The sequence below is a fragment of the Colletotrichum costaricense genome (genome assembly GCF_030867565.1).
Source record: "Colletotrichum costaricense strain IMI 309622 chromosome Unknown Scaffold_9.1, whole genome shotgun sequence".
NCBI lineage: Eukaryota > Fungi > Ascomycota > Sordariomycetes > Glomerellales > Glomerellaceae > Colletotrichum > Colletotrichum costaricense.
Genome location: NW_026848238.1, coordinates 487,337 through 499,262, shown reverse-complemented (window position 1 = coordinate 499,262; position 11,926 = coordinate 487,337). Strand labels below are relative to the sequence as shown.

Below are 11,926 nucleotides of genomic sequence, written 5' to 3'. Positions count from 1 at the left end.
TGAGCGCCGCAGATGGATGGGCTGCATTGACAAAGCGAATGCTCGTCACATCACAGTCTGTCTCCCGCAACATTTAACAACTGGCAGCTTCTTGCTCATCTTCACATTCCACCCGTTGACCGTCTTCTAGTCACTATAACATCCAGACACGACGATGAAGGCTACACATACAGGCCGAATCCACTGAGCCAATGGCGTGGCGTGGCTCAAGCGATCCCTAGGCAACAAAGAAATCTTGAGACATTGTGTTGGGGTCCGTAGCGCGTGCTGTTTCTGCCTGATTGTGCACGAAGGTGTCCAACAAGATCAAGAAGCCTCAACTTCCAACATTGAAGACTCACGTCAGCTGTTTTACAAGGCATGAGTAACAAACACTCAAAAACGCCACCAATTATCTCAGAATGTCTTTCTCTCACACTGGCGATGTTCCGCCACCTCCGCCCCGGCCGCTTGTCGAAAAGGCCCGAACTCCGGCTCCGGCCCCACCGCCGCCAACCGTGCCCCCGACAGGATCCCCTGGAGCTTTCTTGGTCGAATTACTGATCTTCAATGGCTCGCCATTCAAAGATCACTGGGCATACTTTGTACGCTCTCGCGCCGATGATGATATCGGTGTCAAGATCCACGCGACCGGTGATGTGCGTAATGGCTTCAAATTCGAGGTCAAACGCAGTCATGACCTCACAAACACCTCAGATATCCCTACAAAAAGAGTTTCGCTGCAGTGGGTTGATGCTCAGCACTTTAAAGCAGACGCGATGCTCAACTGGGGAGTGGAAGAGATTGATGAGAGGCCTGTCTGCGGTTTTGAGGCTAGTGCGTACAAAGCGAAGGCCCCTGGGAAGACTTTGAATGCAGTTGAAGATAAGGTGAGGCTTTCGCTTGACTTCTCCAAATGGCTGCAATACCTCTGAACAGACCACTTCATGCGTGTATGATTGCCTAGTAGGCAGGTCCTCAGAGGTGCTTTTTTGCAAACATCTGTTTCTGCAATGCCTTCGGAATACTTGACTAACAGAAATTTCAAGGATACGTCAGGTAAAAAGGTCACTCTCAAGGACTGCCAAACATGGCTGGTGGAGGCAGCGGACTACCTTGTCGAAGATCGCATGTTCAATCCTGAAGTTGCTGTTTACCTCCACGCGATTAAACAGTGAAGTCTTGTGGCAACCTCTCAAGGTTCCCAAGATCAGAAGACTACAAGTTTTTAGCCTTCGCGATAACTGACTCAAGCAAGGTCCGATTATGCGTGCTGGAGACAAGGTCGGACTTAAGTTCACAAAGCAGGGCAATTAAGTCCATGTCGTCAGCTTGAAGACCGGGGTTTACACATCAAGTCCGCGGACTTGCTCGTTCTCGCGACATCGGTAGACCGAGTTCGAAAGCCAAGTTGTTTGATCGTATGATCTAGCTTTTGATTTCTTCTAAGTCTATAGTAAAGTACCTAAGTACCTAGTCATATATAGATTCTATCATTATCCATCTTGGAGAAAATCTGAATAAACTTCATTCGATATTCACAATCCCTTGATCCCGAAAACGAGCCTCAAGTTGCGGTCCTGATATCACCATGAAAGCCTTGATTTTAAAATCACAGGATCAATCCGTTGCTGTACAAGATATCCCGGCTCCGGAACCTGGACCAAGAGAAATTCTCGTCCGCGTCAGAGCAGTTGCGCTCAATCATGTGGACGCGCTCTATACAAACAAGCCAATTGCGGCACAAGAGTACCGTGTAGTCGGTAGTGACTTCGCTGGGGAGGTCGCCAGTGTTGGCACAGACATCCAGAACATCGATGATCCCCGTGTCAAGATTGGAACACATGTAGCTGGCTTCGTTCAAGGCGGCCAGTTGAACAACCCAGGACGTTTGAATAGACCATTGATGTATTGACTATGGATATGTAGCTTGTTCTGTCAACTCCCGCCCGGGAGCTTTTGCCGAGTACGTCGTCATTGACTATGACCTCACATGGAATATTCCCATCGAGATGTCGTTCCAAGAAGCTGCTACTGTCAGCTTGTGTGGACTTACAGCCGCGCAAGGTGTCTTCAGCCGACTCGAGCTCCCGGGGCCATTCACCCAACCCCGAAGTTTCGACCACCTCAGACTCGCCAACGAAGAGCCCGTAAATGTCTTCATCTACGGGGCAACAACATCCTTAGGTCTCTTTGCCGCACAGCTTGTGCGCCTGGCTGAGAAAACTTTCGGCACTCAGATCCGTCTCATCGGTGCCGCCAGCAGTGCAAAACACGGCATGCTGCGCCAAGCCCCTTATTTGTACGACGAGCTAGTTGACTACAGAGACGCTGACTGGCAAGAATCGGTACGCAAAGTCTGCGGCATAAGTGGCGGAGTCCATTACGGCATAGACGCGGTCTCGCAGTCTCCGTCCGTCGAACGTGTGCATGATACGTTGGTCAACGAGGGAAAGCTGGCGGTGTTCCGAGCACCGGCCCTCGCAGGGTTTGATCCATCGAAGCTCAGTATCAAGCCGGTGACAGGTGCAGTCTGGGAGGGTCTTGGCGTAGAGATCCAGTACCAAGGTGAGTGACCTCAGGCTTTTTGCTAACTGATCCGTGATGGGCCTCCTTGGTTGACAATCTATAGGCATCACATTCCCAGCCAACCTCGAAGCCCGTGAGTTTGCAACACAGTTCTATAACTATCTCGGATCGGAAGCGTCGTTGGGAAAGGTCAAGTTGCAGGCAAACCCGGTTCGCATGATGCGAGGAGGACTAGAGAACATCGCATCGGAAGGCATCCCGCTCTTTGGTCCGAAGCAGGTCAATGAGCCGCCGAAGGATCACATGCGTCCTGTTAGTGGAGAGAAGGTTGTCTATACCGTTTCTTAGGAGCTTTCTGTAAGAAATCTTCGACAGCCATGCGAGGATTCAGTGACCTTGGATTGGTTTCCATGCGGATATAGAGATACGATCTAAACTCGAATTTGATTGACCAAGTCGCGTGACTATTGTACACTCTACTCTATGGATATGAACATCTAATTGGGTTTATAATATTGACTGAGAAGTGTGAAAGAAAGTGGTCGAAATTCGACCGAGTCATCTTGAGAACCAATAGCCTCTCTACGACCTCTTGGCAATAAGGTCCGCCGCTCTCTCGGCAACAGCGTACAAGGTGCTGACAAGGTGACCGCACACCTGGAAAGGCAGGACAGAGGCGTCGACAACGCGGACGTTGGCGGTACCGTAGACCTTAAGGCTGGAGTCAACAACACCGCCCTTCTCGCGGGGCATCATGGCAGCAGTGCCGACGGGGTGGAAGTTGGAACGGTAGTTGCCCTTGATGTAGCTCTCCCAGCCCGCGACATCATCGGCATCGGCAGCGACGACGTCCGTGCCGGGACGGGTCTCGGTGCCAGTGTATGTGGAGAAGGGTGCGGTGCTGTACAGCTTGCGGATGTACTTTGCAATCTCGACCTGCTCGAGCAGATCCCAGTCCAGCATGAAGTAGTTGGGGTTGATGACGGCGCGGGAGGTGGAATTGCCACCAATGTGGACGCTGCCGCGGGCAAAGGGGAGGAGTCCCCAGTACTCGCTGCTCCAGGATCCCGAGCCAGCGTTAACGAGGACCTCGGCGATGGGGATTTGGGACTCGAAGATGAGGGACCACTGCAGCTGGAAGAACTCCAGGAGGTCCGAGGCGCGGGTGACGTTGCCGTTGACAGAGGCGACCTTTGCGGCGTAGGCGGGAAGGGCCTCCTTGATCTGGGCCGCGACCTCGTCGGCGTTGTCGAAGACGTGGGCGACGGAGGGGTAGGCGACGGTGGTGAGGGTGCCGTCGATGCTCATGTTCTTCATGTCGAAGGAGAGGCCGTTGTTCATCTGGTCCTGCAGGTTCTCGCCGACGGTAGGGAGGTCGACGACGGTCTTGATGCCGTGCTGCTTCAGGACGTTGGCGCTGCCGACACCGGAGAGCTCGAGGAGCAAGGGGGAAACAAGAGCACCGGCGGAGAGGATGACCTCCTTGTTGGCCTTGACGACGCTGCTGGAGCCATCGGCGGAGACGATCTGAACACCATCGGCGGTGGGGAGAGCAGCGGTGTTCTTCCAGGTGAGCTTCTGGGCGCTGGTGTTCAGAAGGACCTTGAGGTTGGTTCGGTTCTGATAGGGGTAGTAGTAGGCGCGGGCGGCATCCTCACGGACGGCGTTGGCCTGGTCGACGGTGCGGGGGAAGACGGAGAAGCCAACCATGTTTCCGCCGTTGACGTCCTCATTCCAAGGCAGACCGAGGTTCTGGAAGGTCGAGTTTAGGACGGCGGGCATGGTTCCGTTGGTCTGGCCGTAGGTCCAGCCGGTCAGGAGGGGTCCGTCTTCGCCGTGGACATCAGCCTCGTACTCGAGACGACCGGCAACCTGACGAGCGGGCTCCGGGGTCTGGAAGTGCTCGCTCTTGAGGTAGTAAGGGAAGAGAGAATTCCAGTTCCAGCCCTCGTTTCCAAGTTGCTCCCATGCATCGATCTGGGAGGCTTCAGCGCGGGTGTAGGCCAGTCCTTCAGGGTGTTAGCATCTGAGTCCAGTCTTTCTTGATCGATGATCGCCACAAACCGTTGATAGTGCTGGTTCCTCCCAAAGCCTTGGCAGCACGCATAGTCTGGACTGAATTGCCGCCGAAAGTCTGGTTGGTCGTTTGGAAGGCAAAGTCGATGTCGGTGCCAAAGGCAAGACCGTACCCGTTGGGGTTGGTGACGTTGACGTTGTCGAATACTGAGCCACCGGCCTCGATGATCAGGACAGACACGGCAGGGTCTTCTGAAAGACGGTTGGCAACAGCCAGACCGCTGGTGCCGCCTCCGACGACGATGTAGTCGTAGCCATTGCTGGAACCGTTGTTATAGCGAACAGCCAAGGCCGCTGCTCCAGAGAGGAGGGTAGATGTGGTGAGGAAGCCCCGCATAGCTGTATATACAAGGTTGAAGTCTAGAGTGAGTGTAAGTGCGGCGAAAGAATGTTCACTGAGATGGTTATCGAACCAACGTCAAAGTCTTGAAGGCGAAGGCCTGCGTTTATATCATTGAATACCAAAGGAGAGAATTCAACAATATCGCAACCAATCCAAGCTCTTGAAATCCCTCAATCACGTCACCCGCGCGGATACAAACAGCTACCATCCTCGTCAAACCGGATTTTGCGATGACCCTCCGAGAGCTGACCGAAAAAGCTGTGCTCTCCCTACCATTTCGTCAGTGCGATCCATACGGGCCAACTTACTCAAGACTCGGCAGGGTGGAGTACGGCGTAGCCGCAGAAGCCGAGTTACAATTGGGGCTCAGCGGTTCTGAATGCCATTGGCCGGTCGACAACCGCTGAGAGCAATGAGGGCATATCTGATCGGACCGATCCACCGGTAGTTGACGGCGCGAGATGCTTATCAACCATCAGAAACCCAACGTTCCTGGGATCTGGAACCCGTCGCTGCGGAAATATCTGCGTAGATCGGCGGGACCCCTGCAGGGGGCTCCTACTCGTGGCTCACCAGCATAGCCCCGTAAGGCCAATGAGGGCTGAGCAGAGAGGAGAGTGCGCAACAGGGTGGCGGACGTTTGAATCATGCTCCCGCGACTATTTTGGCAACTGTCGTCCAAAATTGAGGACGGCAACCATGGAAAGCTTTGGCATCATACGTCATGCCCGAAAACGATTGCAACCTCACACAATGGAGGCCTTTCCATGCTCAAAGTGCTATTCTGGACAGTCGCTTCGATATAGCGCTGTGCACTACGGTACGGCGATTAAATTTTAAGCTCAGTTGCCAAATGCATCCGCCAAGTGATGTCTATCAAGAAAGGATCTCGCATATGTGGATCTCAGCAACACTCCTGCAAGTTCTATCTGATGAAATCACGGGTTTACGGAAATACAGATACAAAAGGTGGGCATAACCCTCGAAAAAACAAGCAACAACGGGTCTGAGCTATGGCTTTCTAAGCAATCAAGGGAATTAAGGAAATACTAAGCCCCATGTGTGTCATGCTCGCATTCTGAGTTGTTGAATGAATAAAGGGCCGAAAACAACTTTTCGATGTGGGTTTCTCGACTGGGTCTGGATGAGTTGCCGCTTAAGTAAGAGAACAATAAGCATCGGATGCTCCACTAACAACATTAAGAAAGAACGAAACCATGTCCAATGAAACTTCGAGCAATGAACTTGAGACGAACATGCTTGGTTTATACCGCTGCTATTAAGCTCGGTAGATCTTGGTATCACAATCATTTACAGCGCCCCCCTTGACGAAAAGATGCAGAATTCATAATAGGTATTATCTGCGGCTATGCTTCTGTTTCCTCCTCGTCCGATTTGACCTCACCTCATTTTTTCTTTCTTCTACAAATCGAACGTTGATCCAGGTTATCACGTATTCTTTTTGTTTTAATTCTGCCGTTGCTGGCATTCGCGATGTCCCTAATTCCCTACTGATCGAGGTCGAATCTATCTTGGAGGCCAACGGCCGGTTTTACCGAACAAGTTGACAATTTATGTGTAGGAGAATAAGTCATTCGGGAAAGACACATTCTCCTTGACAAAAGACCAACGTCTCCACAGGATTCATGAGACTCCTAGCTGAACCAAGTTGAATCAGCCGAAAGAACATAAGATGAGGCCATCGAGGAGTTGTAAGCCTCTATTGCCTTAGTCTATAAGTTGAGGAGATAAATAATCAGGTGAAGCCATGGTTTGGGTTGTGCTAGTACTTTCTCGGGCAACCAGAGTGATGGCGCACTCAAACTCGAATCAAGTTTGACAATAGGAATGCCCGTGAAGGAATAATAAAGGCGACGTGGTGTCAACGTGGGGATGCCTCTCAGAAAGTCTTGCACCGGTCTCGGGTGTGTTTAAAAGATCGTCATGGGACTGGCGAGGAGAAACGTAGTCTTGACATCCATGTTCCAGGTATTCGAAATTGCAGCGAGTGAGGTAAGACAACCTGTTGACGGGTAAAGTATGCCTATCCTAGGTCCTGTATGTAGAACTGTCGCCACCAGTGCATCCTCAATCAGATGAACTGAATCCCTCAACTTCAATGTCAAATAATCGGCCTCCGTCGCTAGAAAGACTCAATCCTTGTCCGGAAAACCTGCAAGCTCGGTTACAATCTCGAAATTACACAGGTCCTTGACAGCTTTTGGCCTTAACATCCCTCAAACCTCACCCAAGTTTGAACCCATCCAGACCCAACCACCGACCCAACACCCTCTACTTCCTCGACGCAACCCTCTCCGCCAACTTATCAAACTCCCCCTTCTCCATCACCGTCCCCTGCCCCTTGGACTTACCCGTCATATGAACAAGATAGCTCCCAACACCGAGTCCAACAGCAGCAATAGCGACCAACGTCGGCCTAGTCCCCAAAACACGTTAACACAGGACCATGGACACACCTCCAACAACAAGAGAATTCCCTCTAGACTCTTGTCACATGAGACGGGGTGCACTCACCAGCTCTGCGCGGCACTGCTCGTAGACGGCACAGGCTCCTGCCCACCGGGTCCACCGAGGTCGCCTTCCTTGGGGTTATGCGTGCTCCACCGGACCTGGCCCTCAACCCGGCGCGCCGCGGCGAAGGGTGCCGTCGTGGCTCCGAGTCCGGAAACGGGTCGCGCGGCCGCGAGGCGGCGGAGGGGGAGAGGTCTTGCGGGGATCATTGTGGTGTTATGAGGGAGAGTGTAGGAGCTGTTTGATCCCGGTCTCTTTTGATATAGGGTTTTCTTTTTATCGACAGGATGCGTTTGCAGTGAATGATCTCAGTGTTGTGCGTCAAAATGGCTAGACCATGCGATGAAGTTGAAGTTGAAGTTTGGAGGCTGCCGTGCAATTGGACGGTGACGACACCAAGACGCTTGAGCGAATCTGGGGAAAGAGCGTAAGGTGAGGGCAGGTGCGTCATAGGTGCATCACTTTCCCCAAGCACTACCTTCTTAGTATGCCTCCCTTTCCTTTTCCCCAAATTTCTACGATTGTAGAAGTCGGAAAGAACATGCGTGGAAGCTTTCCAGAACAATTCGATGAGCGAGTTGAGCAAATGAAGAGAGATTCCGGTTTGCGGGCCTGTCGTTGGATCTTCGCTCTTTACCTTGGGTGTCACGATGCGTAAGAGAGACACCGCTGTCCACCCCAGATTTTCCCGATGCGTATATCTATATTGGCCCCCTTATATAGGGAGCCCAACAGCAACGAGGGAAGGGATTTAGAAAGGTGCAGAAGGGCGATTACTATGCCTTTTGCAGTAAGACAGGAGATCTTGAGTGTTAGCAGTCCAATCGAAGAGCAATAGCCACCAACAGGACTAACACGCCCCCTCATCGCGCGACAGCTCACCAACCAGGCCCTTCACCGAAACCTAAATACATATGCGAATGCGCGAATGCAGCAAAAAGAGTACAGACCCTCTGTTCCGTTCTAGCCAACATACTATCCCATGGTAGCCTCCTAGTACCCTAGAAGAGCATGACCCATAAAAACAAGCCTAGACCATTCAAAAACCAATACAATCCGAAAAGACCCCATCTGGATAACGCACCCTCAAGATCCGACCGAGCTCCCCCTCCGTCCTCCGAACCCACCCATCGTATTCCCGAACAATGGTCCCCTATCGCGCCTCGCACTCGCACGAGAAAATTGCACCGAGGCGCCTGCCGTACCTGAATCTCGGAGATGGCAAGGAACCAAATCCCGTTTTAGAAGTTAGACAATCAATCCTCGATATGAATGCGGTGAGCAGCCTGGACCAAAACACCTCGTACTTTCTGCCAAGATGCACTCTGGCTGCGATTCTCAGTGTTGGTATCGCTGGCGTGGGGGCCACCCGGTGCCTGAAGTGCATTGCGCATTGTATCCGTACCACACTGCCAAAGCCCCCAAGTCGGTCGAGGCCGTACTTGCAGCGGTACAACAGCCCCTCCTCCGATAGGCCCTTCCCCTGAATGATCATACTCAACAGCGTCACAACCCGTACCCGTCCTGAGGCTCTTACCAACACCCTCACACACTCAGATGTCAAACGTTTCAATGCATTCGGAACGATACATGTACGGAGGATAGGGCATTATTCCCATCAATATACCATAGAGGTAAGAACTGAGAGGTGTTGTGTGTGTAATCGATGCATTTATCGACTTGGTATCAAAGAAAATCAAAGGTTAACGCCCCATTATGCCCTTTTTTTCATGAATGCAAAAGCCATGGCCCTTTGCCTGGGCCCCATTGATGCCGCAGCCCTTCCCAATGCTATGCTTTCAAAGAGAATAACGCTCCCTCATGTCCCCATAACCCAGATCATCATGTTTCCTTATGATTTCCACCGTGCCATGAGAACCGCCGCCCTCTCCCTCTTTTACGGGTATCATTCCGCCGCCAATACCCATGAACCCCCAGGGAGTGCTGACTGGCGGGACACTAACGATGAACACGGCTGATGACTTCCCATGGGATATATATATCCATATTTGGCTCGCCGAGAGCCCGAGATCCATCGATTAAGATTTGGATAGCAGTCTGGAAAGCAATGTCGTCCGGGGCGTTCTAGGCCGACGCCGGCATGCTCCAGTACTTTGTCTTTGGGACGACTCTGACCTCGGGTGGGTTCCAGATAGCCGGAGACACAGTGGTGCGTGTAGAAGACTGAGGCGCAGCTGATGTTGTGGATATAGACTCAGATGAAGGGTCATAGTTAGTATCGATATTGGCGTCATTGCTGGCAGCAGCTTCGGCAGCGGCGGCAGCACGAGCATTGGCGTCCTGCTCCAAAGCTTGATCAATCTCTCCAAGAACCCACGACTTGATCTCATTGAGCGCCCGGCGCTTCTGCGTCTGCTCGCGGTGCTTTCTACCTGACTCGCCCAGAGGCAGCGCGTTGAAGAGATGAAAGGTGACAAGGAGCGTGATCGTCTTGAGGTTGGGGAACTGCCGGAGGAGACGGACGCCCTTGTGGCAGTGGTCCTGCACCCAGCAGGGGCGGAGGCCCCATTCCATGGCAAGATGGCGGAGGTTGATGAAGGAGAGAGCACTGGGCATAATTGACTGAGCCGGTCCTGTGAATGTGTTAGTCTTTGAAGATTTCCCTCTTTGTTTGGAAAGTGAGATAACTGGGTGAAAGGCAAAACTCACCTCTATAGATCAAGAGTGTATCATGGCGATAATTCATGTACGCACCCTTGCCTTGCGCCTGGTGTCCTCTGGAGAGATGCAGCATCTCAAACTGCTCGTCTCTCAGACCACGCGGGTTCTCAGGATCATAGAGCATCTCGGCGCGAGATTCCTGGCAGACCTGCAGGAGTGCTGGGACAGGGCGGTGAAGTCCATAGGCCAAGGTCGTGCTATTGGATATACGCTCCACGACAGTGGGCTTGGGTGCCGCGAGACGCCATATCTTTATGCGGATCTCGGGCGGAAGGTCCTTGAAGAGGTGGAATGTGCGTGGCTTCACTTCTTCGGAGAGGTCCAGGTCTGCTAGATCTGTGATGAGGGAAGCCGGCTGTGGTGAGGTATGTGGCATGTCATATAGGTCACCCATGCCGTTGTGCTCGACTGTGTCGTCCATTATGTAGTTGTGCCCGAAGCGCTTACGGGTGTGAATATGTGTGAATGGAAGAGGTGTGAAGAGTAGAAGCGTGAGACTTCTTTTCGTAAGAGAGAAAAAGGTGGTAGAAAGGTGGAAGGATTAGAAGAATCCAGAGAAAGTTAAAGATATAAAAAGTCCGGTCGAGGTGCGGCACCTTTTTCAAGGGGAAGGAGAGGAAAGGGCGGTGGTGGTATCACTTTCCGTTTCCTCAGGCTTTGGGTCGTCAGAGCCGAATGAGGCAACGGACGAGCAACGCAGGCCGAGCCTCAGGTCGAAGTCGAGGTGGGATGGAGAATGGAAATGGAAGCTGCGGCAGGGGCGCGGGAAGGTTGCAGGGGGAAGGAACGACGGATATTGGATCCGTAATCTAGCACCACTTGGCACTTCAGAAGCTCAGGGTCGAGCTCTAGATGAGGTGAATGAGACCTGAGGCCTATTCGGAGCTTGGAGGTGTATTCGGATGAGGTGGCCGTGGGAATAAGGTAGTACCAGACCAGAAAGCGGTGACTGCTAGAATAGGTATCTGGGTTGATGATACCATCTGTGTTCGATGAAAGCAGGGGTGAAGTGGAAGGAGAATTGTATCGTGTCGTGCAGGTAAGGCGAGCCCTAGAATCTTGGTCAAAAGAGACTGCCAGATCCAAATCTCAGTGTAAGAGAACTCAGAACTCTGGGCGAAGATGAACCGGAACAGGCCCAGCGGTGACTACCTTCTCTGCCTTACACCGGTGACCGCACGCCTCACCTTAAGCGACCTTACGGTAGAGAAGGCGAGAAATTTTCAAGGAAATGGACCCAGAGTAGTGGCGGATAACAAATATCATTTCCTACATGAATGAACGTTTGGCTACAATTACCACCGAGACTAAGACCCCGAGGCGAATGGGGAGCTAATACAAGAAGACGCCGAAGAACAAATGACTGCGAATCAGAAAATTTCTCGGGTCGGTCGCTGGCCGCTCACTCGCCGCTGACCGCCGTAAAGTGGCAGCAACACCGGACACGGAACAAGTCCGCCTAAGCTACTTTGATCAGTTCAGCTTTCCATTTCTCTACCTACTAAATTTTTTCCGCGCCAAGTTGAAAAACAATGCAAACAAATGGCCGCCCGGCGGTCAGTGCAACGCCGTTGGAACATACCGTCCAGTCTGCCATGCAGCGTTGTCCCTAACGTTAGCCCCCCCCGGGACCCTCCCGAGAACAAACGTATCAACGCCCAATTGGCCCGGGAAATCTCTTCAACCACCATGAATCATGGTGCAATGAGCAAATCACTGAAACTTGAATCTGGAATCTAGCATCTGTCCTTTGCCAGTAAGATTCATCTAATTGATCTCATTGAT

The 11,926-nt window shown here is 52.2% G+C and overlaps 5 protein-coding genes across 5 annotated transcripts; 2 read left to right on the top strand and 3 right to left on the bottom strand.

Moving 5' to 3' along the window:
- Positions 1–401: 401 nt before the first annotated feature.
- Positions 402–2,856, top strand: CCOS01_08984 (uncharacterized protein; the record flags this gene model as incomplete). Its single annotated transcript, XM_060457144.1, has 4 exons — positions 402–869; positions 1,598–1,868; positions 1,936–2,547; positions 2,612–2,856. The coding sequence occupies 4 exons, from the start codon at positions 402–404 to the stop codon at positions 2,854–2,856; spliced, it is 1,596 nt and encodes a 531-aa protein (XP_060311844.1).
- A 234-nt stretch (positions 2,857–3,090) lies between these two features.
- Positions 3,091–4,921, bottom strand: CCOS01_08983 (GMC oxidoreductase; the record flags this gene model as incomplete). The annotated part of the gene is made up of 2 exons (XM_060457143.1): positions 3,091–4,517; positions 4,573–4,921. The coding sequence occupies 2 exons, from the start codon at positions 4,919–4,921 to the stop codon at positions 3,091–3,093; spliced, it is 1,776 nt and encodes a 591-aa protein (XP_060311843.1).
- A 2,298-nt stretch (positions 4,922–7,219) lies between these two features.
- CCOS01_08982 (uncharacterized protein) lies at positions 7,220–7,668 on the bottom strand (the record flags this gene model as incomplete). Its single annotated transcript, XM_060457142.1, has 2 exons — positions 7,220–7,364; positions 7,463–7,668. The coding sequence occupies 2 exons, from the start codon at positions 7,666–7,668 to the stop codon at positions 7,220–7,222; spliced, it is 351 nt and encodes a 116-aa protein (XP_060311842.1).
- Positions 7,669–8,727: 1,059 nt separating this feature from the next.
- Positions 8,728–9,438, top strand: CCOS01_08981 (uncharacterized protein; the record flags this gene model as incomplete). Its single annotated transcript, XM_060457141.1, has 2 exons — positions 8,728–8,909; positions 8,964–9,438. 2 exons carry the CDS (start codon positions 8,728–8,730, stop codon positions 9,436–9,438), a joined length of 657 nt encoding a protein of 218 aa, XP_060311841.1.
- Positions 9,439–9,544: 106 nt separating this feature from the next.
- CCOS01_08980 (uncharacterized protein) lies at positions 9,545–10,562 on the bottom strand (the record flags this gene model as incomplete). The annotated part of the gene is made up of 2 exons (XM_060457140.1): positions 9,545–10,053; positions 10,130–10,562. The coding sequence occupies 2 exons, from the start codon at positions 10,560–10,562 to the stop codon at positions 9,545–9,547; spliced, it is 942 nt and encodes a 313-aa protein (XP_060311840.1).
- Positions 10,563–11,926: the final 1,364 nt, after the last annotated feature.